We start from the raw sequence: 25400 nt of genomic DNA, 5'->3' as shown, positions 1-25400 counted from the left end.
TACGAGGACATGCATTTATTCAGACAGCTGTGAGGTTATGAATACTAATGAGGGAACTGATTTATTGAAAAAGAAATTTTGTAGCGAAGCAGAATTTCGATTCTTAAGCTCTGTTTAATTCCAGTACGGGACGAGAAATCATGAACGTCTGGGAAATAGTATAATTAATAATCCAATATGTCTCCTCCATGGGGCTCAACTCCCTCTTTGTATGTAGGAAGCCACTCAAACACCACAATCTTCCAGGTTCATGGATGCCATGTTTAGTTTTGTAGCCGACTTACTTTCCCCCCACGCCTGGCTCTTTCTCTTGTCAATTCGTTTATTGCGTATAATATAATATGTCAAAATAGAAAGATTTGGCGACAGAATCGCAGCAATGGTACACTAGAATGAAGGGTGGGCTGGTTAACAATCAATGTTGTCTAGCGTCTGTGTCACCCGTGTTCTGTGTGGAGATCGGACAAACAATGACGTCGTTGTTCAGTGTATTGAATCAGTGAGTTAAGTTTGTTTTCAAATGGAATGTAATACTAATACCGTCTTTTCAATGCAGTGATGAAATCGTGTTGAATACATACTGGAAACTCGCTTTATTTCTTCGTCTTATGAAATATAAGCTCACTGTCAAGAAACTGGGAACAGTGGGAGATTTAGTTTGCAGCCTTAATAGTATAGTGGGTCTATTTTAAGTATTTGTGGTAAACGTGAGGTCGTTCCTGGTCACCTATAATATTTCAACAGACTAAAAATTAGTAAAAACAGACGGACTACCCCACCTCCCCCCCGCCCCGCCTCTTTACTGATAGTTTCTAATTGTCTGGGTATTTGGAGAAAAGTGAAAGGCCTTAGAACTATCGCTGAAATCATTTAATTTTAAAAAACAACAACACAATTCTTAAACAAAAGCACGCAGTTAATTGAATTTTATTGACACTCGTTCAATTAGCTCAGAAAAAAGCCTCAGCTTTCGATAGCAGCAAGCTGATGATGATGATGATGATGATGATGATGATGATGATGATGATGATGATGATGATACCAAAGTAAGTGGTGTAGAGAGAGAGCTGATAGACAACAGCGCTAGCAAAAGACTGAGCTGTGGTATACATGTATTTAATTCAAGTGAGTTTCCTCTTCAGTTCATGATTCAGAAATGTATTCTGATACCAACGCTATAAATGTACACTTCGTATGGGAGATCGGTGGTGTTGTTTAAACCCCCCATCCCCCACCCCCCACCAATTAAAAAAAAATTGAATTATACGTGTATGCCAACTGACACTGTCAGAAGGCCTACATAGAAAGAAGTCATCCGCAGTGTTACATTTGATGGGTTTAAAGGAAAAAACGCGTGTTATGACAAAGTGGAAATCATGAGGATATCAGCTTTAAAAGCTGGTAGACTCATAATTTCTTTTCTGTTTGACTTGTGTTTATAATTCGTATTAGTAGAAAGCGAAGTCAAGAAATTAGTAATCCAGCAGTTTAACAGAATGAAACTATGAGTGAACAAGCTCTTAACATTGATACCCTGACGTTTTCCAATTTGTGATAACACCCGTTCTTTTCCCATTGAACACCTCCCTCTCAGTAGTATGCCTTAGAGGCCAGACCAACAATTTTTTGGTATATTACATTTTGACCCTCATCATTCTTGTTAATGAAGCGCAAAATATAATCTGGAGGCGGGCTGCTTCGACTACATTTAATATCCCAGCAGACAGACGGAAGGGCTCTCGTGGCCTAGAGGTTAAGGTGTTCGCCTCTCATTCAATAGGTCCCGGGTTCGAATCCGGATAGCGACGGAAATTTTTCTCCTCCCAAAGGGTCTCCTTTCACCTCTTTTTCTAATCTCTAACAATGTTCTCTGTCGTCTGCTTTCATCTCCACTTTCTGCCCCCCACCCTTTCACCTCTTTTGCCCCTTCCTCCTCTGGGCTCCTGACTCAATCTGCAGCCTTTCTACTGCTACTCCTTGGCTCTTTCTTACTGCTGTTTTTCAGCCACACCCCTGATCTTATGGTAGGAAAGATCTACACTAAGCTTTTTCGGACAAGGGTGAAAAATCTCGGAGGTTCCGTGTGCAAGTTGCGCACGTCAAAGATCTCTTGGTGGTCCAAAACTGATAAGAGTAGGCTTCGGTCGCCACCCAGGCAAAATTCAAAATTTCCAATTGAAAATGTTTAATGTGTCCCGCGCGCTCATATGACCTTTGCAGTTGCGAGCGCCGTAAAACACTTCATGAAAAAAAAAAGTAAAAAAGGCAGACGGATACATTTAATTAAGAAGAAAAAAATGCTCCACTGCTACTTGTAGTAAATCAAACTTCACGTCCTTTGCTTTCAATTAACAACGAAGACTTTAACCGGCACATCACAGACACCAGCCTTCTCTGGGCCTTGACAGACGAGCTACATTATCGCGCAGGTGTCGCTTGCTTTTGTGTGGCAGCCACACGGGGCGACGTTTAACGCTACCGCTCAGTTCAACATGGACGATCGGAGAGTTAGGGTGGCGTTGGTCATGGTGATGAGAAGAATCTGTAAAAAAAGAAAGGGACACAGAAGATTTTGGGTTCATCCCATTGTTTCTCACAGATTACTAAGAGGACAGTTTTACACCTTATATGAAAAACTTCAAGAACATGTCAGGATAGAAGTCAAATAAAATGGAAAAGTTGCTTACGTGTCTGTTTCTTCAATGCATCACTTGCATCATAGCATTCTGGTCTGAGTTCTAGGCATACATCTATCCCAGCATAATTTCTATTAAATTTTGTTTCTATTTTCCTCACTAGTGTAGTCCTAAATGATGTTTCTGTTCTTTATTTCCAAAATCAAATGCTCTCTTTCGTGATAAGAGGACATGGCTGCAATGGGAATGTTGTCGTGTTGAATGAGAAACGAGAAAAACACAACTATTGTAGGAATGCGCCGGTAGTAAATCCATCTCGTGTGTCCGCGTCCCTTGAACTGTGCGCTTCACCAAAAGGCTGGTGTGTCGCGGCGTAGCGGAATTTGGGCGACACACGTAGGAGCAATCAAGGGAAATCGCCTAAAACGAGGAGCTTCTTGGATGGCTGAGGCTGAAAACACTATCAAGGAAGTCTGCCCACTGGAAGATATAATGCGGGGTGAAGAATGGATAAAGATAAATAAGAGACAGCAGGGAGATTTTGGGAAGGTAGTGATTACGCTGAACAGAGAATGTAGAGAGTGGCCGCAGGGGGCGACAGATGCTGAGATATGACAACTGGTTGAAGAAAACTCACGGCACGGAGATGTGGTTGTATACACGGATGGATCTGTTAAACGAGGGGGAAAATCTGGATGGGGCTTCTCAGCAAGAGTGAGTGGCAGGTTGGTGCAGGAACAGCAGAGAGCATACGATATGACAACATCTAGCATGAGAATGGAGATAGAGGCAATCACTCAGGCTCTCAAATGGTCACAACAACTCGACAAGCTCATGTGGTCTTTGTCACAGACTCTCAGAGCACTCTGAGGAAGATAGAGAGTGGGAACCTTGGAGCTGAATGGACAGAGCTCCTGAAGAAGACAACACTGAAAAAGATCACGTGGATCTTCACCCCGGCCATGCTGGAGTCAAGGGCAATGAGCGGGCTGATGAGCTCGCTGGGAAAGCAAAACTAGAAGGGAAGCTGTGCCCTGACAAACCTGAAATTGTACGTTCAGTCAGGGAAGAACAAGAAAAAGAACAAGACGAGTCGGAATACCATCATCTTGAGCAACTTCGTGAGCTTGGAATTGGATGGGGCGCCTGCAGAAGTTCAAGACTTAGTGGGAGGAGAAGGCTATGGAATCAACCATTGCTAGGAACCGTCAGCATCTGCACACTTCGAGATGTACTTCTTCAGGGGACAGAGCATGCCCCTTGTGCAGTGATGTCTGTCCTTCACACAAGTAAACAAGTAAGTAAACGTCTGCTACGCCAGGACTGAAAAAAAAACGCATGCCGCTCGTGTGACCGCACCCATTGTCTACAGTGTATCACTAGATTGCGCAGAAACTACTGCTGCGATTTTTACATATCGTCCTGTCAAGGCCCTTAGTCTTCTACCCAACGCAGTAAGGCGTTTGCACCCCCGTCTATTCTGTTTAAGTCATTTAGGAGGTAGGCTTGGACCCTGCTTGTCAGGGCCAACCCGGGATGAGGGAGATACAACTTCAAATAGAAAGACTAAGTACTCGATACATTATATTATCCTCACACAGAATAGGAATCGAATTCTGGTCCTCTGCGTGCCACGTCGAGCCACTGGGGGATCGGGTCGGGTCGAACTGCTAGCCAAATTGAGGGCTCAAAGCGGCTATCGAGGCACACGCCGATCGCACCAAACTCGTCCCCTAAAAAAAGAAATGCGTTCGTTTTCAGGCGACGAGTGGGGCGATCGACCCGACCTGGCCCGACCCGATCCCTCTCAGTATAACCACAACAAGTCGTATCTAGTTATCTGGTGTAATTGCTGGCTCTCCTCAGTCTTCTATTCACAGTGCTTGAGTACGACAGAAAAATGAAGGGATTAAGGAATGACGCTGTCTCTCTGTCTGTTAAAGATGAGAACGATAGGCTACTGGAGACAGATGAAGCAAAAGGCCGGGCTTTCCTTGAGAGGTACATCAAGCAGACTCACCAAGGCAACATGGAGGAGCGTGCTAACACCAGGGCAATTATGAAGACTGCTGTGCCAGAGGTGCAGTATGGAGAGGGTGTCACAATACAGGAAGTGAAACGTGTCATAAGTGGAACGAAGGATAGTGCAGCAGGGCCTGATGGGGTGAGATACAGCCATTTTAAGGATGCAGATGAAAAAGATCTACAGGGCAGAGTGGAGGACTTCAACGAGAGTCTGGCCAAAGGCAAGATCCCAGAGGAGTGGCTACACAGCTACCTCATGCCTCTTCCTAAACCAGGCAAAGACCACTCCAACATCAAGGGATACAGAATCATCACCAAGCAGAACACGTATGGAAAGATCCTGGAAAAGATTGTGGCCAAGAGGCCGGCAATTTACCTAGAGAAGAAAAAGCTCCTTCCAGACGGCCTTGGAAACTACAGACCAGGGAAAGACACCTGCACAAACACGGCTGTGTTAGCCTGTGATGTATTTGAAGGTTCCAGAGAAAGGAGGAGACAGCAGTGGCTGCTATAGACCTAGAGGATGCTTACAACCGAGTTGATTACGGCAAGCTCATGGATCTCCTGATGGAAATGGATGTTGACCCCTGGTTGATACAATGGATCTCCGAAGCCCTGCTTGAGAGGAAGGTGGTGCTGAGAAGTGGGCGGTGGATGTCAGACCCAGTAGTGATTGCCTCAGGACTGCCACAAGGATCAGCATTATCACCGGTTCTGTTCAACATATATACATCCAAAATTGCCAGGATCGGTGTAAGTGGAGCAGAAAGAATCCTCACATTTGCAGATGATGTGATGGTCTACGGACAAGGTCGCGATGGGCTAGCGGTTGGACGGATGCTACAGGACAGGCTGAACAAGGTCGCAGATTGGTGCGAGGAATACAAGGCGGTCATCAATCCAGACAAAGCACAGGCCATCTGGTGCTCACTCAACGACCGTATTGTGAAAGATCCTATGCCTCCAATTGTGTTTGACCACTTTCTCATAGACAGACAGCATGAGCTGAAGTACCTGGGAATCCCTCTGGACGGGACACTTTCGTTCCGAGGACATATTGACAATGTTGCTGTCAGGGCTCAGAAGGGCATCAATGTAGTGAAGACCTTGGCTTCAGCGGAAATTCAACAGAGACTTCTTTTTCTCCTAATGCAGCTGGTGGTTCTGTCAGTCATAGACTATGGGCTGGGCATCCTCTCCCTGTCCAAGACTCAGATAGACAGGTTGAAGAGAGTACAGAATGCAGTTATGAGGGCCGTTCTAGGTTGCACAAAGGACACTCATGTTTTCTGTATGAGATACATCCTTGGCCTGGCCAGCATCAGAGTGAGGCATAAGGTGGCACAGGCAAAGCTGTACTTGAATGTTTTGGGAGACCCGAGGCACCTTTTGCATGACAACCTGGGCAGCATCAAAGGAAACAGGATCAAACGGGGCAGCTCATGGATGGTAGAAGCTGAAGACTCATTGAGGAAAGTTTGTGGCATCGATGAAATATGCTGTGGAAAGGAGTGGTTTGAACTGAGCCCCGATTGCAGAAGCCTGGCCAACGTTCACATCACTATGGGTCGTGAAAGACGGGAATGTGCTGCTGTCATTAACGACAATGATATACGACAGTTAATTGAGGAGCATTACAAATCAGAGGACCCAGTGATCTATACGGATGGATCAGTCAGGAGGGGTGAGAGAAGTGGATGGGGTTTTGTGATGTACAGTGGGAACAAAAAGGTTCATGGCATGTCAGGGGCCATAGAAAGAACAGCTTCAAGCATGGAAATGGAGATTGAGGCTGTAACAAGAGCGCTTGGATGGCTTCATAATACAAGACCAAGAACAACTCATCTCATCATTGTCACGGACTCCCAGAGCATCTTGCGAAGGGTTGAGAAAGGGCTTCTTCGGAGTGAATGGATGAACCCAATACAACACTCATCACTTAGAGCCATCACGTGGATATTCTGTCCTGGGCACTCTGTAGTGAAAAGAAATGAGGAGGCTGATAGGCTGGCAGGCAGTGCCGTGGTTGATGGTGAGGTGAAATTTGACAAAGGAAAAGTGTTGAAGACCCTGGAGAAAAAATTGCGGGATGAAGAAGACAAGGAGACAGCAGAACACCACGCAATCATTACGATGCGGGAAATGGGGATAGAGGGGGAGAAGAAAGAAAGCAATGATTATCGGGAAAGGAAAGACGTCGCCATAATCAGACAGCCACCGAAACAATCAGTATGGATACCTTGCGGGCTTTGGTGCTGGGGGGAACTGAGCACTTATGGACCAGTCCGGTGTGCAATGACGTTGTTGCCCAGGACAGGTAATACAGGTAATACAGGATCACGACGAGACAAGATTGTGACTGATTTTCCAGGTGAGTAGGCCCACTGAGTGTTTCTTCTTTCAGGCACCCATCCCACTGAGTGTTTCTTCTTTCAGGCACCCATGTGTTGTTTTTAAAGTAATTTTATTTCTGACTGGGGTTTCTTTGTCATTAATGGGTGAGGTTTCCAATTCTGAATTTGGCTCGCAGGCGTCTGTGGTATAGCGGTAAGGCGTTTTACTGTTGCACGCAGGAGACCCGAGTTCGATTCCCGAGTGGGGAGAACATTTTTATCGATTATCTCGGTCTTTCTGCTGCAACGTTGTATCCCTCTCAGCCCGGTTGGCACTGACAGGCAGGACCAGAAGCTGCCCTCTAACTCTAAATGATCTTAACTGATCTTAACACATACATTTAAAATGGCCCAAGCAGACGAAATCAACATGACTAGACTGCTTCGACCTTCCACTAACTGCAATTCGAGATTCTCAAATCTTCCACATCCATAAACATTACTCTGTTCCGTCAGTACCGCCTCCTTTTCTCTGTCTCGGCGTTTCTTGCTCACACTGTGTGTGTGTGTGTGTGTGTGTGTGTGTGTGTGTGTGTGTGTGTGTGTGTGTGTGTCTCTCTCTCTCTCTCTCTCCCCCTCTCTCTCGAGCGCTGGACCTACGATCATGGCTCTCCACTCACTACTATTTTCAGTCATCCCCAGAAATGTTGCAGTGTCCTAACTATTAATTTTAACAGTTGACCAAGATTTTAAAACTAAAGATAATTTCGTCTGCCTCTATTCCCTTTTCTGTGATCTTTCCGATTAAGACAAATCCGATTTTCAAGACTCTTGTGAAGGCATATGATTAAAAAAAGATTGCAATTGTCTCTCCGCAGATTTTTTTGGGGTACACTTTACATGTACAATGTAGGTGCTTTTTCGCTCCCATTGACACAATCTAGATCATTTCGGAGATATGCTTTTGACCCTGCCTGTCGGGACCAAACTGAGCTGAGAGGGGTACAAAAACCAAGCAGAAAGACCATACTCTGTAAAAATTTCTCCACACTAAGGAATCAAACTCGGGTCTCCAGGTCCCCAGCATGCGATAGCGAAGTGCCTAACCACTACACCACATATGCTGGTCTGACCACTCAGAACAACAACAGCTGACACAACAAATAGAATGAAGGACGGCAACAATCTCAACAAGTGACTGGTTTAATAGACAGCTGTGGATGTTACAACATGAACATGATAAAATATAATGATGAAATTATCGGACGCATTATATGGATTTAACAATGGGCTTCATTTCAGGGCTATATTTTTCTTCTCTCTCGTTTTCCCTCAAATATCAATGACTACGTCAACCCCATTTCATTTCACAACATGGGGGGTTTGTGAAAAAAAAATGTGCAAAATTATAAAGTTTTAATGCCCCATGCAACACAGTAAAGCTATTTAAAGACAGACCTCTGAATTTAACATCAATTATTGATATGGAAAAGTTGTGGAGGTTTGTCCTCAAAATTTTTATGTTGAACTCAAAGGAAATGATGATGATTTGGGTAGTGTAGCATCACTTAGACTGTGCTGCACCTGGAAACATACAGTTTGTGCATATCAGAAAGAAATGCATCACCTGAGCTGTGCCAAATTATAATCTTTAAATGTTTATATTTTCACAACCTCATTGACACAATATAGATCATTTAGGAGGTGAGATTCTATTCTGCCTATCGAGGGCCAACCTAATCTGAGAGGGGCACACCGTCCCAGCAGAAAGACCGAGATATTCTATAAAAATTCTCCCAATTTGGGAATTGAACACAGGTCTTCTGCATGAGGTGGCCAGGAAGTATTACAGGAATGATAATGAAGTGATATAATATGGGTTCAATGTATCATAATGTTACTATATTTACAAGAGGTAAGACTGGAGGGATAAAACTGACCAGATTCCAGAGATAGGACAAATTTTCCTTCAGATGTAGCATTTATAAATGATAATGTAACTGGGTGAAAAATAAGTTAGTGAAGCGTATGGTAGGCATAAACATGGTTCTTTTACATGTAAATGTCTAACTCCATCTTTGTCGATTCGTTAATTTATCTCTCTCACACATGGAAGCATGGATGTTTTTTTCTATGACCGGAACTATTTCTCTCTCACAGACACTAATACAGCATATATAAATATATGCACAGAAACATTAAAATAAGCTGAACCACATGTGAACATTTATGCATGCAAGCATACACACACATACACACACAAACAATCACAACAGAATAGAAGTTTTACAACCCCTTTCCTCACACACACATTGCAAGCACACATGCAAAAATTACACGTATATATATATATGCATGCACACCTACACAACTCAATGGAGATTTAACAACTCCTTCTCTCTCCACACAGTGTATATAACATGTCAAAAGAGCAAAAAACAATTCAGCAGACATAACATGTTGAAAAAAATCCATCAATCTCAGTCCCACATACAGAAAAAAGCAGGCCTACTGATAATATCAAAACGTTTGTAATCAGAACATTCTTTCGGAAATATTTTCAACACACATAACCCACTTCCTGCATACAAAAGTTATGCAGTTCTTCTGACTGAGCTGCCCAAGAAAATTTTTATTAAAAACTTTAAAAATTAGCCCTTAACACTGACTCATGAATGTCGACATCCATGCTGTACATGTCACTTCGGTGGGCAAATGCATGCATGATTCCACATGTAAATGAGTTGCTTAATCTGTCGGTTCGATACAGAGCAGAAAGAAAAATATGAAGGACATAATTTGAATGGGCTCAATTCTAAAATTGACTTATTCCCCAGCTGACGTAGGCTATTGATAAAACTTCCAGACCGAGTATAAAATGAAATCACTAAAAAAAAATACAAATTAAAAAAATTTCTTAAATTCCATCACCGAATAACAACAAAACTTCTTGTTGAGAAACAGCAGAAACATGCAGTACCTACTGTAAAACATTGTACTTACGAGGGATCTGAGCAGTACATGCATCAGTTCACAACCATCTGCTCAGACTAAGAAGACTGAACTTTACAACAACAAAATCCCCAAATTATACAACTCATCTTGTATAAATTTTCAAAACAATCTTAACATTTAAGACTACAAATGCACATTATTCTGTACAACAGAATTGAGGACGGATTCACTGATCTGAAGCACCAAGCTTAAAAATTTGTCTAAACCTGACAAGTAGTGAAATGAACATGAAACTGATTTATATGAATCCAACTTTTACTTCACACTTTACTCATTCACTAGGCAACAATGGACATCAATATAAACTTCCAACAGAAGTCTTGCTCATTTGCCGAGTGGTGGCCAATTTGTTTGTTCTATTCATACCAATTCAATTTAACCATTTTTGCCCCCCCCCCCCCCCCCCCCCCCCCCCCCCCCCCCATCTTTTTTGGGAAACAAAACATTTTTCCCTCCAGTCATACAAATCTTACTTGAGTTGAGCTGTTTGATGATAAACTCAATCTGTCGGTTCATATCAGGCTGGTCATCTTTAAGGAAGCATCTTAGGATTTCCTCCATGCCCTTTAATAGTCAAGGAAGGGTGAATGCAAGCATCATAAAATAACCTACATTACATTCATTCATATGTCTCAGTTTCAAGACAGAGCAAAGAACATTGTAAAGAGCAACTTTGACAGTTTTTACAACTTTTCTACTTGAGTTTATGGAAGCAGACACTCTTTGCTCTGAGTAAAGAGAAGCATGTCACCACAAAGATGATTATTTTGTGCTAGGGAAAAAGTAATACCAGACCATCAATGATTTATTTATAGAGGCACCAGCCATCCATGTCCAGGTGCTGTATTAGCCGGAAAAAGTAACACAGACAGAAACAACAGAGGAGCAAGTAAAGAAATAGAAATTATACTAAAAGTTTCATTACGGAAGATGAATTTATTCGCTTGAGTAAGAAGAAGCCAGATGACAATCATTTCATGCAGGAAAAAAGCACTTGATCACTGACAGCACTGCACAAGTACTTCCCACATGTCCCTCACACTTACTTGATGACCACCAGGTATACTCCTCTAATGACATTTCCCCTATAAGGCTAACAACAAAAACACTTGTTTTGAAGAAAGATTTTCAACAGACCTGTCTAACTTTCTGTATTCTACTCCTTGCTCTCCAAACTTTTTCAAAGACATTCTTCATTCATTTGATAAGAAAATGTACGTTGAGACTAAAATCAGTCCAAAATCTAACAGATGAGTACCCTTTTTCTTAGAAAGCATAAATGGCAGCTGTAGTCCTAGCTGGCATACAAGCCACAGGATTGCTGGGGTTACCGAGGGCTACAGCCAGAAGTACACTGTCGTACACTGAGGTGTGAGTTTGCTGAACAAAAAGGTACAAATAGTTATGTTCAGGTACACGCTCTGGTCCCTTGGGTAAGACAAAACAACACAGGAGAATAGGACCGTATGTGCAAGGCAAAGTACGATTTGAAAAAACTATTTGTCAGGCATTGTGGTGAAATCAGGCACTGGTCTGATATTTTAAATAAAATAAAAGAAATTTTTTTCTAGCCATTGGGCAATTTTTTAGGAAAATTTTTTTTTTTTTTTTTGGCTCAACACCATTTATGTCCTTTTCAAATCCCATTTCTGTGTGAATTTTTCTGCAAAACGTTGATCAAAGGCCCCAAAAATGTAAATTTGCAAGTTTCCTAGGACTGTCAAGCTTTGGAATTCACCAAACGTTGGCGTGTGATGATACCAATAGTTCAATATGCTAAAAATGTGATGAGTGCCTGATTCCACGATGTTGTGACACATTTATGCATGACATTTTTGGTTATGTTACTCACCATGGCCTTGGCGTCTTCTCTAATCGACGGGATAGCCAGGATGCTGTACAATGCTCCATTGACATAGGGACGAATCTGAAACAGATGACATGATGATATAAAGTCAACAATTTGTTTGAGGAATGCCCCATACAAGACAATCCCAGAAAGGCCAGAGCCGGCGCTAGAAACAGACACATTTTTGGGGAGTTCGGTGACACTTTGACAGACCACCGTATTGTTGAAGATATTCGACGTCGCTTTAAGAAGAATGAGGAAAAAGAAAGTCTACATCAAGACCAGCTTTATTTGACCAGTCATAGTAAGGAACTTGCTCAGTTGCTCAATAGTTTTTGTTATATCAAATACAATATTAACACAATTCAAAGTCAAAGTCAGAACATTTCTTTTCACACAAGAGTAAGTGAGGTAGATTATCAAGAAATTGCCCCTTCAGCAGGCCATTACTGATCAGTAACAGCGGAACCAAACATAAACATACCTGGTAAAATCCTCAAACCCCACTACTACATACAGCGGCCAGGTGGTTAGTGAGTTTGATCTTACAATAATTTCCAGCATATTATGTACTTGACAAGCACTTTGTACTTTTCCCTATCCGGGGCAAGCCTCTTGATATTGTTCCATGTCTTTCCACTTTTCTGTACATCATTCCCTGTGACTCTTCTCCAGGTTCCAAGTGGTCTTCCCTTTTGATCTCTCCCACTGTAGATGCTATTGTAAACTAAACTTCCCCACAGGATCAGTAAAAGTGGAATTTTATTTTTATTTTATTTAATTTCATTTATTTTATAGATGACACAAGGCTACAGACTAACTCAAAAATCACACAAGTTTGTGGTGAGTAGTATAACAAGTCAGTGTGACAGAAGTCAAATCTTGCAAGAAAGTACATCATGATAATAGCTATACTTACAAGAAAAAGACGAAACAGACCACACTAGGGCACCCATTAACCCCTCAGCAAATCAACAATGTCAATTACCTCAGTGTTGTCGTGACCCAAGAGGTCGCTCAGTACTTTGAGAGTTTGGTGAGAATTCCCAATACATTTTTTTTTGCCTGCAAAAACAAAGAAAATATATGATCATTTTTTAAAAGGCTTTGTTCATGTAAATGTGTAAATGTTTTGCTTCATTTATTTATCACCACTATTTAAGGACCAGCATCTGTGGAGTAATGGTTAGGCTCTGTACTGTTGTACGCAGAAGATATGACTGTGATTCCTGCACAGGGAAGTTTTTATTAAGTATCTCTGCCCGTCTGCGGGATATCCCAATCAACACAGGTCGGCCGTGACAGGAAGGTTTTGAGCAGCTCGCCTCTAAAATGATCTAAATTGTGCACATGGGAAGCCAAGAATGTTTCTGGATGTCCTGGGTCTGCAGGGGTTATAACAGTTGTAAAGTCCATAGAGCATGCTGTAGAGCATGGATACGCACCATATAAATCAGTTTTCTTTCTTTTTTTTTTCTTAATACAATTTAAAAACACAAAAAAGTAATTTTCAGACAATTTGGGAAGCAGCCTCCTTCAGCCCCACAAGTCGAGGCCAATCCAAGCTGTGTGGGATACATCTTCACAGAAACACTGAGTTATTCTATGAGGTGTCCTCAACACATGGGAACAGAATTTGCGTTAGTTTCATTCAAAGTTCAAAGTCCAGCTTTTGTATCAAAGATACCAGTTGGAAAGATACCGAAGAAAACAAAAAATGCAAAGATTGATGTTACAATTTTTTTTAAAGGGAATTCACATTCAGTTAAAAAATTAAAAGGATTTTAAAATTCATTGCACCAGCACATCTACGATTTAATAAATGAAATATGACTACAGTTGACCCAGCAGATATCTCTCACCAGGCAAAGGGTACAACAGAGTTCAGTCTGTTACATATCTTAACACGCCGCTACCAGCAGCTTGCAGTCGAAACCACTCACAACAGTTCAATCACATTCCTCTACAACGATGATGTTATATCGACTTAGGGTAACTGCAGAAAACAGGTCTCTCTTATCAGGGGATTCTTTCATTAGATGAAGAACTGTCAAAAAAGGTTAATTTCTTATCAATTTAGTGACATGTGTGTCACTTTCAAGTTTAGTACCAAAAGAGGGCTCCAGAATAGTAGGGAAAAACCCCTCCGAAGATAAAGAGTTGGACTTATAAGTTGGAGAGGGTGTAAAATATAATAGACAAACAAAGCATGACATCAGCCTACTCAGATGACATCTGTCACTAACAGTCCTGAGGCAAATGGGACAGGAAAGGTTTGACTCTGATGTAAGGTGTTGAATGTCAGGAGGGTTCCTCATAAACACATCTCAAGTAAATCATCAGTCATGATGTGCTTGGAATAGAAAAAGAGAGGTGAATTTCTTTTTATTCCAAGGGACTGTAAGAGTTGCTCTATAGTTGGAAACTTTCTTCTTCAAGGACTAACATGGGTTTTTTTTCTTTGTCTGACACCAAAACAATCAAAACTTAGGTACAGTTGACCCAGCATACATGCCTCTCACCCTCATTCCTAAGGCGAAGGGAATAGCAGTGCCCTGTTTCAGAAATGATGAGCTAAAATATTATATTACATATCATCAGGTACAGGACGTATGACTGGATAAGACACAGGTAGCCTTGAGAGCCAAAATTTTGATGTAAATTAAAAGTTTATAGGGTAAAACGCATCAGCTTTTTTATGGCAAGCATCATCTCCTCTGTAAGTCAATTCCTCATTAATAATTACACTTCAAAAGAAAACAAATCAACATTCTTATAACTTACTTTTTTTCAACAGCAGTCTAAGATATAGACCAACAGTGCAAAAAGTCCCTGTCAATTAGTTTCAAAGAGATGATGTCCACATGTTACTGCATTGATGACCTGATGACCTGGCCCACAAAGTTTGTTCCCTTGGGTGGTCCCCACTGGGTTTTAGTTTTTAGTTTCGGTAAGTTTTTTCACACTAGTAACACAATTAGGTCATATAAACGCCGAAGATTAAAGGTGTTATTAAACAGTAACAAACAAATAAAGGAAGGAGGAGATAACTATAACAGATGTTTGAAAGGAAAAAAAGGAGCCAACCACACAAGAACACCCGCCAACCACCCATCCTCAGGTTTTTTTGGGTCTCATTTCTGTCTCTTAGATAATACAAGGGTAAAAAGCTGCATCCTATGCGCAGTGATGTATGGTGTGTTGTAAGATATTTAAAAAAAAACAAAAAAAGTCAGCCCAGCACATGTCTCTCACCAGCAGTCCTGAGGCAGAGATTCATGAGGAGGGCCACAGAATATTCTAGCGTGTAGTCGGAGAGAGAGTCGTTGTCTTCCAGAACACCCACCAGCCACTCAATCACACCTCGCTCAATCATAGCAGACTGAAGTTGACGTCTGGAAAAAATATTTTAATAAAATTAAAATTGTAAATTAATAATAATAATGAACTTAAAGATCACATTTAATTTCAAATTTCAAATCTTTACATACAGCAACGTTTAAAAAGTTTGTCATTCTAGTTAATACAGTAACCCTAGCTAAAAAAAAAAAAGAGTCCTTTCACACTAGTGACCAACAATGACATGTTGATTATCTGAAATGGTGAGATATCCTGTATTATACAACACTGGTGACCCATTATTAGCATGTATTTGAGTATATCTATAAAATATGTATGCAATTGTAAACCAAATATTCCAAAAGTGGATCAACAAAAATGGAATGAAGTGTCTAAATGAATCTTACTCGCAGGAGAAGTTATTAAAAAGCAGCACGGTGTTCACCTGAGGCTAAGTTTCTGCAGGGCTCCCAGCACCATCTCCTGAGCGATGTGGTCTTTCTCATCCCCACGTAAGATGTCCATCAAGGCTGGAAGCAAGTCTGGGTTTGCTGATAAGTACCCACGACCTAGTTCAAAAAGTATTCTTTATTAAACTCAAGCTAGACACATGATTATCTCATTGCCTATCTGCCAACAGGTTTTGACTACTCAAAAATTACAGTATAAGATAATATAAGATAAATAAGAAAAGATAGGATAGGACAGGAATGGATAAGATAAGAGACAAGACAAGACAAGACAAGATGAGATAAGACAAAACATACTTTATCAATACCCCAATGGAAGAAACTGACAGTGTTCTTTCACTAGCTTCTGCAACACAACTTAGACACACCAGGAATCGCAGAAACACATCACATTCATCCTCTCTCACTCAATCCTACATTCCAGCCAACACTCTCTACAAACACACAACAGGGTAGTTGAAGGGACACAAAAAGCAGGGCTTAAGTATATACATGTTGTAATGGAACATGAGAGCTTGAGTACAGATCATCACATAAACGCAATACCCATCATTTAGAGCATGGAAAAAGTACTACAAAAAGACTGAAACAACAGAGAGAAAGAACAGATGTAGGACCAACCAGTGGTACACTCTAACCACCCATCAAAATAAGAAAGTAATCCCAACAGGTCCAGGTATATGAAGAAAAAAAAATTGATCTAAAACATCAGCTGCTTGCACCCTTCAAAAACAGATTAAGGTTTTGATGGTGAAGAGTGTATGTGTTTTTTACACCCCTTTCGAGATATTAACCCTTTAAGCCCTGATCTCCTGAGGCTACCGAGCCCCTCTGCCTCAGCTCCCGAGCAATTCACCCCTTCATTCATATCATCGTCAGAATCACATTCTATATCCCACTCAGGGTAGTCCTCGTCATTACCATCATCTACTTCAGAGAGATCTTCAAAAAAATCAATAACGTCTTGTACAGTAAACACTGTGTTCCATGAGCATTTTGTACCGGACCAGCTGGGTTCGAGATAGGGTTCGCACATAGCTGTACCAATGGCTAGGCATACGGGCAGTTGTACGCGCCACCACTGTATGGCCGGGTAGGGTTCAAAGGGTTAAGAAGATCATTTAGATAGCACGCTTCAAAATTGTTCCCTCTCGACTCGGGTTCAAGGATCCTGAGTTGGAATCTCCGCAACTTCATGTTTAAATAAGTATTAAGTCTATAACCCAATTGTGAACTTGCTACCTCCAAACCCCTTACGAAATCCCAAAAATAATATCAGCCACTGTACTTGCTACCTACTAAGGTCCTCTCTTCCCTTGTCTTGGCCCACTAGAATAGGCTAATACTAACAAGGTCACCATAGCAGAGACAGTGCCCACCATTTCGGAACTTCACGGTGACATTAAAGATGGTTCCAGTAGGGAACGGGATAGCGGGTGCCCACATTCCTCATGACTCATAAATGCAGAGGAAGATAGGACTAAGGCTAATATTTTTAAAAAATAAAATAACAACAACCAAATAACAGAAGCATGTCTTCTTAATAATTATAAACATAAGCACCATCCCACATCATCACTTATCACCATCATCACCGTCATTTCTAAAGTCATCGTTGCTCTCAGATCCTTCACAAACATCTATAATTATCTGAAACATCTATATGTAACAGTTATATGTCAAAACAATTTTGTACATTATACATTATTGGGCACTCTCATATGCACATTTTTCTACCTATCAGATGGCGTCAATATCATAGAAATGGGCAAGGGACAAAAAAAAAAAAAGATAGTACGCTTCAACCCTGCTCCCGGGGCCAACCTGGGCTGAGAGAGATACAAAGTCCCAGCAGAAAGAGTGAGACACTCAATAAAAATTCTCCTCATACAGGAATTGAACTCCGGTCTTCTGTGTGTAACGGAAAAGGGCCTAACCATAACATCACAGACGCCGGTTAGGTCTATAGGGGTCAAGGTCAAGATAAGTCAAGCCCAACTCACCAGCACACATGGAGGCACAAGCGTTGTACAGACGAGCTAGGTACTGCTTGACCACATCCGAGCTCTGCAGCAGCAAACTCATGATGGTGTCCTGTAACAATGGCACATTGGTCAATACAATGATAATAACGAAAAAACAAAATGATAATAAGAGCAAAAATCATACTAATAACAATGACATGAGCAATTATAGTAAAATTACTCTAGTAAATATTATCAAAACATATAAAACCAATAACAACAAAATGATAACAATCCTAGAAATAATAGTAACAATAGTAATAACAACAACAATAATAATAAAAGTACAATAATCATTTAAAAAAATAAAAATAATGATGATGATAAAAATAATAATACAGGGGATGTTGCAGGGGCAGAAGATCCCCAAAAGAGATTGACATTTTGTGTCTTTGTTTGTTTTGGTAAGTGTTTTACAGCGCTCGCAACTGCATAAGGTCATATGAGCGCGCGGGACACACTAAACATTTTCAGTAGGTAGGAAATTTTGAATTTTTTGCGGGTGGCGGCCGAAGCCTACTCTTATCGATTTTAGACCACCAAGGGATCTTTATTGTGCACAGCTTGCACACGGGACCTCCGAGATTTTTTGCCCTTGTCCGAGAAAGCTAGGTGTAGATCTTTCCTACCAAAAGATCAGGGGTGTGGTTGAAAGACAGCAGTAAGAAGGAGCCGAGGAGTAGCAGTAGAAAGGCTGCAGAAAGAGACAGGAGCCCAGAGGAGGGAGCAAAGGAGAGAAGGGGTGAGGGCAGAAAGTGAAGACCAAAGCAGACGACAGAACATTGCTAGACAGCAGGAAAGGAGATGAAAGGAGACAATTTTTTAGAAGAAAATTTTTCCGTCGCTACCCGGATTCGAACCCGGGACCTTTGAATGAGAGGCAGACACCTTAACCTCTAAGCCATGAGAGCCCCCTTTGTGTCTTTAGATGATTAAAAATGGCATTTGGGAGACTGTTTGAAGAGATTGCCAACAACCCATAAAACCTAATCTTTTCACCTGTTCTCTCCGATGTGCGGATTTCCGTAAAAATACGGAAGATTGGAAGCACTAAAACACTAGAGTGACATGGAGCTGACAAACAAGCCTTAACCATGATGTCTGCCAAATATGCTCTTTGAGAAAAAGCATACTGATAATTAAAACTGAGAAAAATTCTAGTTCTTATGCACAAGCGCCAAGCAATGAAACAAAGAGTATTAATTTTTGTCGAAAAAAAATGTTTGGAGACCAGGGATTGGAAATAAAGAGGAAGGAAGTTTTCGTTTTTTCCCAAGCATTTTTACAGAAGTTTTCTTGTTGCTGGTCCTGAAGGGAGGGCTATGAAGAGACAAGAGTACTCATCTCTGCTCATCAACTCTTTATCTCCGGAGGGGGTTCTCCTTACTATGCCTGAGCACTCTTTCAGCACAAAACCTGAGAGTGACATACACATCACTACACTGGTCATTAAATCAAAACAACCAAACCTATTTTGACAGCTCTTCATCTAATGAAAGAACTCTCAGTATGAGAGACCTGTTTCTGGAAATTGCCGGAATTAATATAACAGCATCATCATTGCAAAGGAATGTGTCCGAGCCACTGAAAGTGGATCACAGCACAGCAGTTGAGACCAAAAGCTAGTGGGAGCAGCTTGACAGTGATAAAGAGTTGTTGAGGTCTTACCCTGTAGGGTCCGGAGTTGGTACATCCAAGAATGTCGTTCTGTATGTAAGCACTGAGGATCTGGTCTCTCTGTACGGCACGTGTGTGGGTCAACCTCTGGGGAGGGGGGGGGGTGGTGGTGGTGGGGGGTAATTTCATATATATTTCATACATTGATAACACACAAAAGCATGACTTCTGTGAAAATTTACAAACAAACTATATAACAGTTTAAAATATGTAATAGTGCTATATGTTTAATGCAAGCCACAGTCAAAATGTACGGACAAATTATATAATAGAATGAGGCTGACCTGAAATATACACACTGTCACTGATATGGGCAGTCTGCTTATCAAACAAAACCTAAACTTAACAAGAGATATGGAAACATTTCATGATACATATTATCATTATTTCTGTGCATAGTCTTGAGTTAGCAGTTGCTTGCACAGCGTCAGAGAAAACAAAAACAGCAAGGATTTCCAAAAATATGTTTCTTGACTCGATGAACCCAATGAACCTAATGAACTCAATGTGCATGGTTGAGCATGGCTACCTTTACCCTCCCTAGCACCAAACACATGCCTGGTCTCCCTTAGTCATACAGTAATGAATCTCACTCGTTTATTTTTCTTTCTTCCTCATCTCACTCCCTTATTCAAAAAAAATCATTTTGTCTCTCACCCATCTCAGAGCTTGAAGAACCAGTGCCTTCTTCCTGTCCAGAGCATCTGTAATCTGAGCTTTGACCTGTATGAAGTCCAGTGGTGGGTACGTCTCTTCTGGCTCTGCCAGGGGCAGAACACTGCAAAAACCCCCACAAAAAGTAACTTTTTTAACAAACTCTTACAGTCTTACTATAATGAAGTAGGTCATTATAAAGATGGAGCATCAGGCTCAGAAAATAATAAACAAATATAAAAGCTTACACCAAAAAAAAAAGAAAAAAAGAAGAAAAACCGCCTTGTTAATCCTTAAAGAGATCATTCAAACATCCTTTGCACAGTGAAAGACCCTTTAAGAGATAGAAAGTCAGCTCTGAGGTGTAACAATTAGGCACTTTGCAATTGAATGCAGATGACCCGAGTTCCATTCCTATGTGGGGAAAAATATCTATGCAGTATCTCGATCTCTTTGCTGGGAACTCTCAACCTGGGTTAGCCGTGTCAGACAAGGTCAAAACCTGTCTCCTAAATAATCTCAGTTGCATCACTGGGGGCATAAAACACCTTCATTTTTTTAAAAAGGGGAGACAGAAGCATAGTCAGTTGGCTCAAAGGCCAGCGTTGAGGTACTCACGGAGGGGGCATTGCGGACGCTCTCAGGGCTTCTCCTGCTGTGCCTGGCCTCGTCAGATCCACCGAGGTCCTCATGTGGGAGGTGAAGAGCCGGTTACACAGCTGTTGTAGGTACTCTGGTGTAATCTGACGGATGACAGAAAGTCATACTACTTTTGTAACAAATGTTTCTATGATCCATGTGTGTGTACGCGTGTGTGAGTCTGTGTGTGTGTGCGTGGGAATGTGTGTGTGTGTGTGTGTGTGTGTGTATGTGTGTGTGCATGTGTGAGTGTGTGTGTGTGTGTGTGCGTGGGAATGTGTGTGTGATTGTGTGTATGGGTGTGTGTGTCCATGAGTGTGTATGTGTACATGTGCGTTGAAGAAGGATAATGCCATTAAGAATTGATGCCCATTTTTTTTTTTGGTTCAGGCTTTCAATATAACTTTCTGAGATTTTTCACGAATGATCTGGCCTCTTTCAGCTTCAACAGTTTATCAGCACATATGAAGTCTAAAACCAGGAGGCCAGTTGTTTCAAATTTGCCTACTGCAACTCATCTAGATAGCGTGGGATACATCACAACAGAAAAATAAAGATACTCTGAAAAACACCCTCTCCGTCCTGGAATAGAACTCATGTACTTTGCATTCAAAGGAAAGACTGTAACCATTACACCACACATACTGGTGACAATAACTGCATAAAAATTCAAAACTAAGACAAACACTATAACCAAACATGTCCCCTGGAACGCTTCAAATCACATCCTTTTTTTTTTTTCCTTTTAAAAATTCAGTCAACCAACGACTGACCTTTAGAATAAAAAATATATTCTAGCAAATAAAATTCTTCAAAAATAAAATCCAAAAATCCCAACATAGATAAAAAGTTTTGGTAAAACAAGTCTGCATCTTTTTAGATGTCAATAAAAATAAGTAATAAAAGGATTAGGACAAAAGAAACTTTTCACTTTTTGAGCTAAGCTCATAGCAGAGTTAGTAAATACATTGGGAAATCATAGCCACTATCACTGAGTCATTATTTATTGCAATTTGTTCTGCAAGCTAATGAAAAAATAAAACATGCAAGTAGCAGTAAATAAAGAAATGAAAGTGAGAGCCTAGTGTAGCATAGGAGACCTTATAAGGGTAAAGCTGAAAGAGGTTCAAAGGGGAACTATGCATAGATAAGATAACATTTACTTGAGTTTCATTGTGGGAAAACACGAGTTCTTTATCTTAATGTGAGAGGGTGTGTGTATTTCTGTGCATGAAAGTATGTATGAATGTGTCCGTGCAACTCTATGTATTTATGTGTATGTTTGCACATGTAAGAGCATCTAAGCATGTGTGTGAGGGTTCATAGTATGTTGGTTTATGTTTGCATGCATAATGTGTCTTTGATGTTTTGAAAATTGAGACTGTTTATGTCCAGGTAATCAAGTATGCGAGAGTGTGTATTGTGTGTGAGTGTATGTATCATAGTGTGTGTGTCTGATTGTGTGTGTCTGTGTGTATGTGTGTGTACGAGTGTGTGTTAGTGTGTGTGTGTGTGTGTGTGTGTGTGTGTGTGTGTGTGTATGTGTGTGTGTGTGTGTGAGTGTGTGTGTGTGTGTGTGTGTGTGTTTTACGCTTATGAGCATTATGAGTATTCATGTGTGAGTTTGGGTATGTGTACATATGAAAATAATAATGAAGGAGCTGACAGAAAAGATCAAAGTCCATGAATCTCAACAATGAAGAACGTGCTGTCACAAGCAATTACCATCAAAAGCATATCCGCCACACCCATGCACTCAATGAGCAATTTGAGGCCTAACTATTAACAAATCTGAGCTTCGTCATTTTTAGAATAGTGCAACAGCTCCTCTTGAATATATCTGCAAGAACCTTTCCTTAAACAAAACATCCTTTCTGGCCTGGGCAGATTCAAACCCACAGACTTATGTATATAAGCTTGCCGATGATATGCAAGGTAACGTGTCCTTTCAATAACTCAACCATTAGTCTAAGATGCCCTCTTTAAATATGCAAAAAAAATCCAGTTGACACATAAGAAAACTGGACATTACTGTAACCAGCTTTCAGAAAGAGACAGAATGCTTTTATTGATTCATCCTTTAAGATTTTGCAATGCTCTCTACAGTGTTCATTCAATTTCTATATAAGCATTACCAAAAAAGCTAGCAACCACCACCACCGACAGTGCAGTCATGAGAGTAAAGAATAAACGTTTCCATTTATTGCTTCAAAAACTAAAATCTCATGCCCAATGGATGCATGCACTCAACTGAAAACAATAGAGAGACTGATAGAATTGACAAATATACAACATTTTTAAAAACCCTCATTTTCTAGATAAAGAAATGAAAATCTGAAGAGCATGTAAACTTTGAAACTGCTGGAATCATTGCAAAATAACCAAGTCTAGATCTATATAAAGAAGAAACGAAATCAGCAAGCATGGCAGTATGAAAGACATGGTGAAACCACGTCAACCAGACTACTTTTCTTCATACTTGCATGCTACAAACAAAGGCACTTTTGTCATTGGGAAAAAAATCCCCACTCCTACAACAAGCACAAGAAAACTACTTGACAACCTGAAGGTGTGTTAACTAGCTCATATCAATAGAATATTAGCAAAGATTGCAAGTATACAAGACAAATTTCTTTTACAAAAGCATCTTCCTTAATCTACCTGCAATAGTAGACATGTCACAACATAGACCTATGAAAACCTTTTGAATTCTTTCTCAAATAAATGTTCTTTACTCAAAGTCTTTTGTATTCAAAATATGTTGCTCCCTAAAAATGGCATCCTACCTGCAAGAATATAGACGTTGTCACCAACCCTATTCAGTCTCAAAGAAAAGAAAAGTGACTCCTCTTGCAGTATACAATCTTTGGTACTACTATAACTACAAAGCATGGCCCAGGAAAGTTACACAGCTTCAAGATTCAGGTAGAATTAAGTACAAAAGTCAACCTTTCCATAAAAAATAATGAAAGCAAGGAAGTACAGCTGAACCTGTCCAAAACGACCACCCATTGTTGTGGAAAAAGTGGTCATCTTAGGCAGGCAGTCCTTTTGGACAATGTCATTGAAATATGGAGAGAAAAAAAGCGTAAGGGGAGAAGTGAAAAGTGGTCATATGTACAGGTAATTGTCATGGACAGGTGGTCGTTAGTGCAGGTTTGACTGTAGTTATACAAGCATGCATGCAATCAAATATTCAAAATGTGCATGCATATGTGTCTTACCATATCTATCTAGAATCAAACCAAGAAAAGAAAGGGTGAAAAAAATCAAATCAACAATAGAAAAAAGTGTAAATCAAAATACGTAATGCAATTGTATTTCATTTGGATGGATTTGAAATAGAAGGTCCACAAGAAGAGCAAGAGGCCAAAAACGAGAAAATACAAAGAGAGACGGAGAGAACACAGCGGTTTAAAACGTAAAATTAGAAATGTTATAAACATGAGGTATAAATATGGGTGGTAATGTCACAAAAGTGGTGCACATACTAGACTTTAAAAGGTTTACAAATGAAGTAAAGGTACAGATTGGAAAATGGTCACAACACTTCATCAACAAAAGTCATTATATTATATCAATATCTTTCTTTTTTTACACTTTATTTCTCTTTGAACTTGACAAATTTTTAGACAGAGCTCAGGACATATTCGTATTGAAGAAAAAAGATGTAGAACAAAAAAAGCCCAAACACAGGAACACAGGTACGTCCTCCGCAATTTTCTGCTTACTTATTCACCGAGAGCCACGCTTGGCCAAAATGACAATACAGCGGACATTTAGCCAGAACAAACTGAAGTGAAGACACAATATCCATAGTGTCGGGCACATATAGGCTATTAAGAAAGGTTGAATACTGTTTAATTCAAACTGACACAGACCGTTGAAACTCAAATTTGGTATAAATGAATGTAATAAATTTTGAAAAAATCTTGATGCGTCACTTTACTGAGATGGCATATTTGACCCTGCTTTATAATAATAATAGTCAAAACTGAGGTTTTAGAAAATTTGAAAGTTGGCTCAACTGTGCCTGACAGAATTGGTATTAAGCAACAGAATCCTCTGACAGCTCTAGCTGTATAGTTATGTATCTTTTTTATTCTTCTTCCAACAGCAAGTGTGAACAGTAGCCACAGTGACTGTCTTTTTTTGTACGTGTTCTTCATCAGATTGCGAGTGTATATTATGTATTTAAAAGAATTGTGGTACGTTGAATGGACCAGTATGCACGAAACGTTGATTTAAATCTTATTTTATGGTGAAGCGCCAGGAGCTAGCAGGGAGTGGGCCCTGTGAAGTGATCTTAATTACTATTATTATTATCGATTATTATTGTTATTATCAATTATTATCAATTGTGCCACAACGCGGTGAAGTACGGCACTCGTCAATTTGTGGGCATATGGAGTTATTGGAATCATCTTAAAGGTTGTTCACTTATCTTGCTTTTCATGAAAAAAATATCCATTTATCTTGAATAGAAGTCGAGATATTTGCGATTGAAGGAGGTGGGGTCACCTGGTTTCAGAAGTAAAATTAGCGGCCGCCCAAGTTTGGTGACTTCCATAGCTAATCAGTCCTTGGAAACTGCAAATGTACATTTTTTTGTGCCTTTAATCAACGTTTTTCCATAAAATCCACACATAAAAATGTTTTTGAATGAACAAACAAGGTGTTGAGCTAAGAAAATTTTTTTTTAATTCAAAAGATTTCTCGGATCTAATTATTTTGACGAG

At 40.4% G+C, this 25400-nt stretch overlaps 1 protein-coding gene across 1 annotated transcript in view; it reads right to left on the bottom strand.

Annotated features, from left to right (window-relative positions):
• Positions 1-8558: 8558 nt before the first annotated feature.
• LOC101851063 (lisH domain-containing protein ARMC9) overlaps positions 8559-25400 on the bottom strand; it is a 38889-nt gene continuing 22047 nt past the window's right edge. Inside the window, exons 10-20 of the mRNA XM_005104380.3 lie at positions 23886-23894; positions 20641-20765; positions 20026-20146; positions 19360-19455; positions 17671-17761; positions 15643-15766; positions 15114-15253; positions 12847-12923; positions 11862-11936; positions 10474-10573; positions 8559-8578 (exon numbers count right to left, since the gene is read on the bottom strand). Coding sequence (XP_005104437.1) covers positions 8559-8578; positions 10474-10573; positions 11862-11936; positions 12847-12923; positions 15114-15253; positions 15643-15766; positions 17671-17761; positions 19360-19455; positions 20026-20146; positions 20641-20765; positions 23886-23894 — 978 coding nt within the window. The remainder of the gene's footprint in view (positions 8579-10473; positions 10574-11861; positions 11937-12846; positions 12924-15113; positions 15254-15642; positions 15767-17670; positions 17762-19359; positions 19456-20025; positions 20147-20640; positions 20766-23885; positions 23895-25400) is intronic.

The sequence above is a fragment of the Aplysia californica genome, unplaced genomic scaffold (genome assembly GCF_000002075.1).
Source record: "Aplysia californica isolate F4 #8 unplaced genomic scaffold, AplCal3.0 scaffold00417, whole genome shotgun sequence".
Taxonomy (NCBI): domain Eukaryota; kingdom Metazoa; phylum Mollusca; class Gastropoda; order Aplysiida; family Aplysiidae; genus Aplysia; species Aplysia californica.
This window is presented reverse-complemented; position numbering and strand designations above follow the sequence as displayed.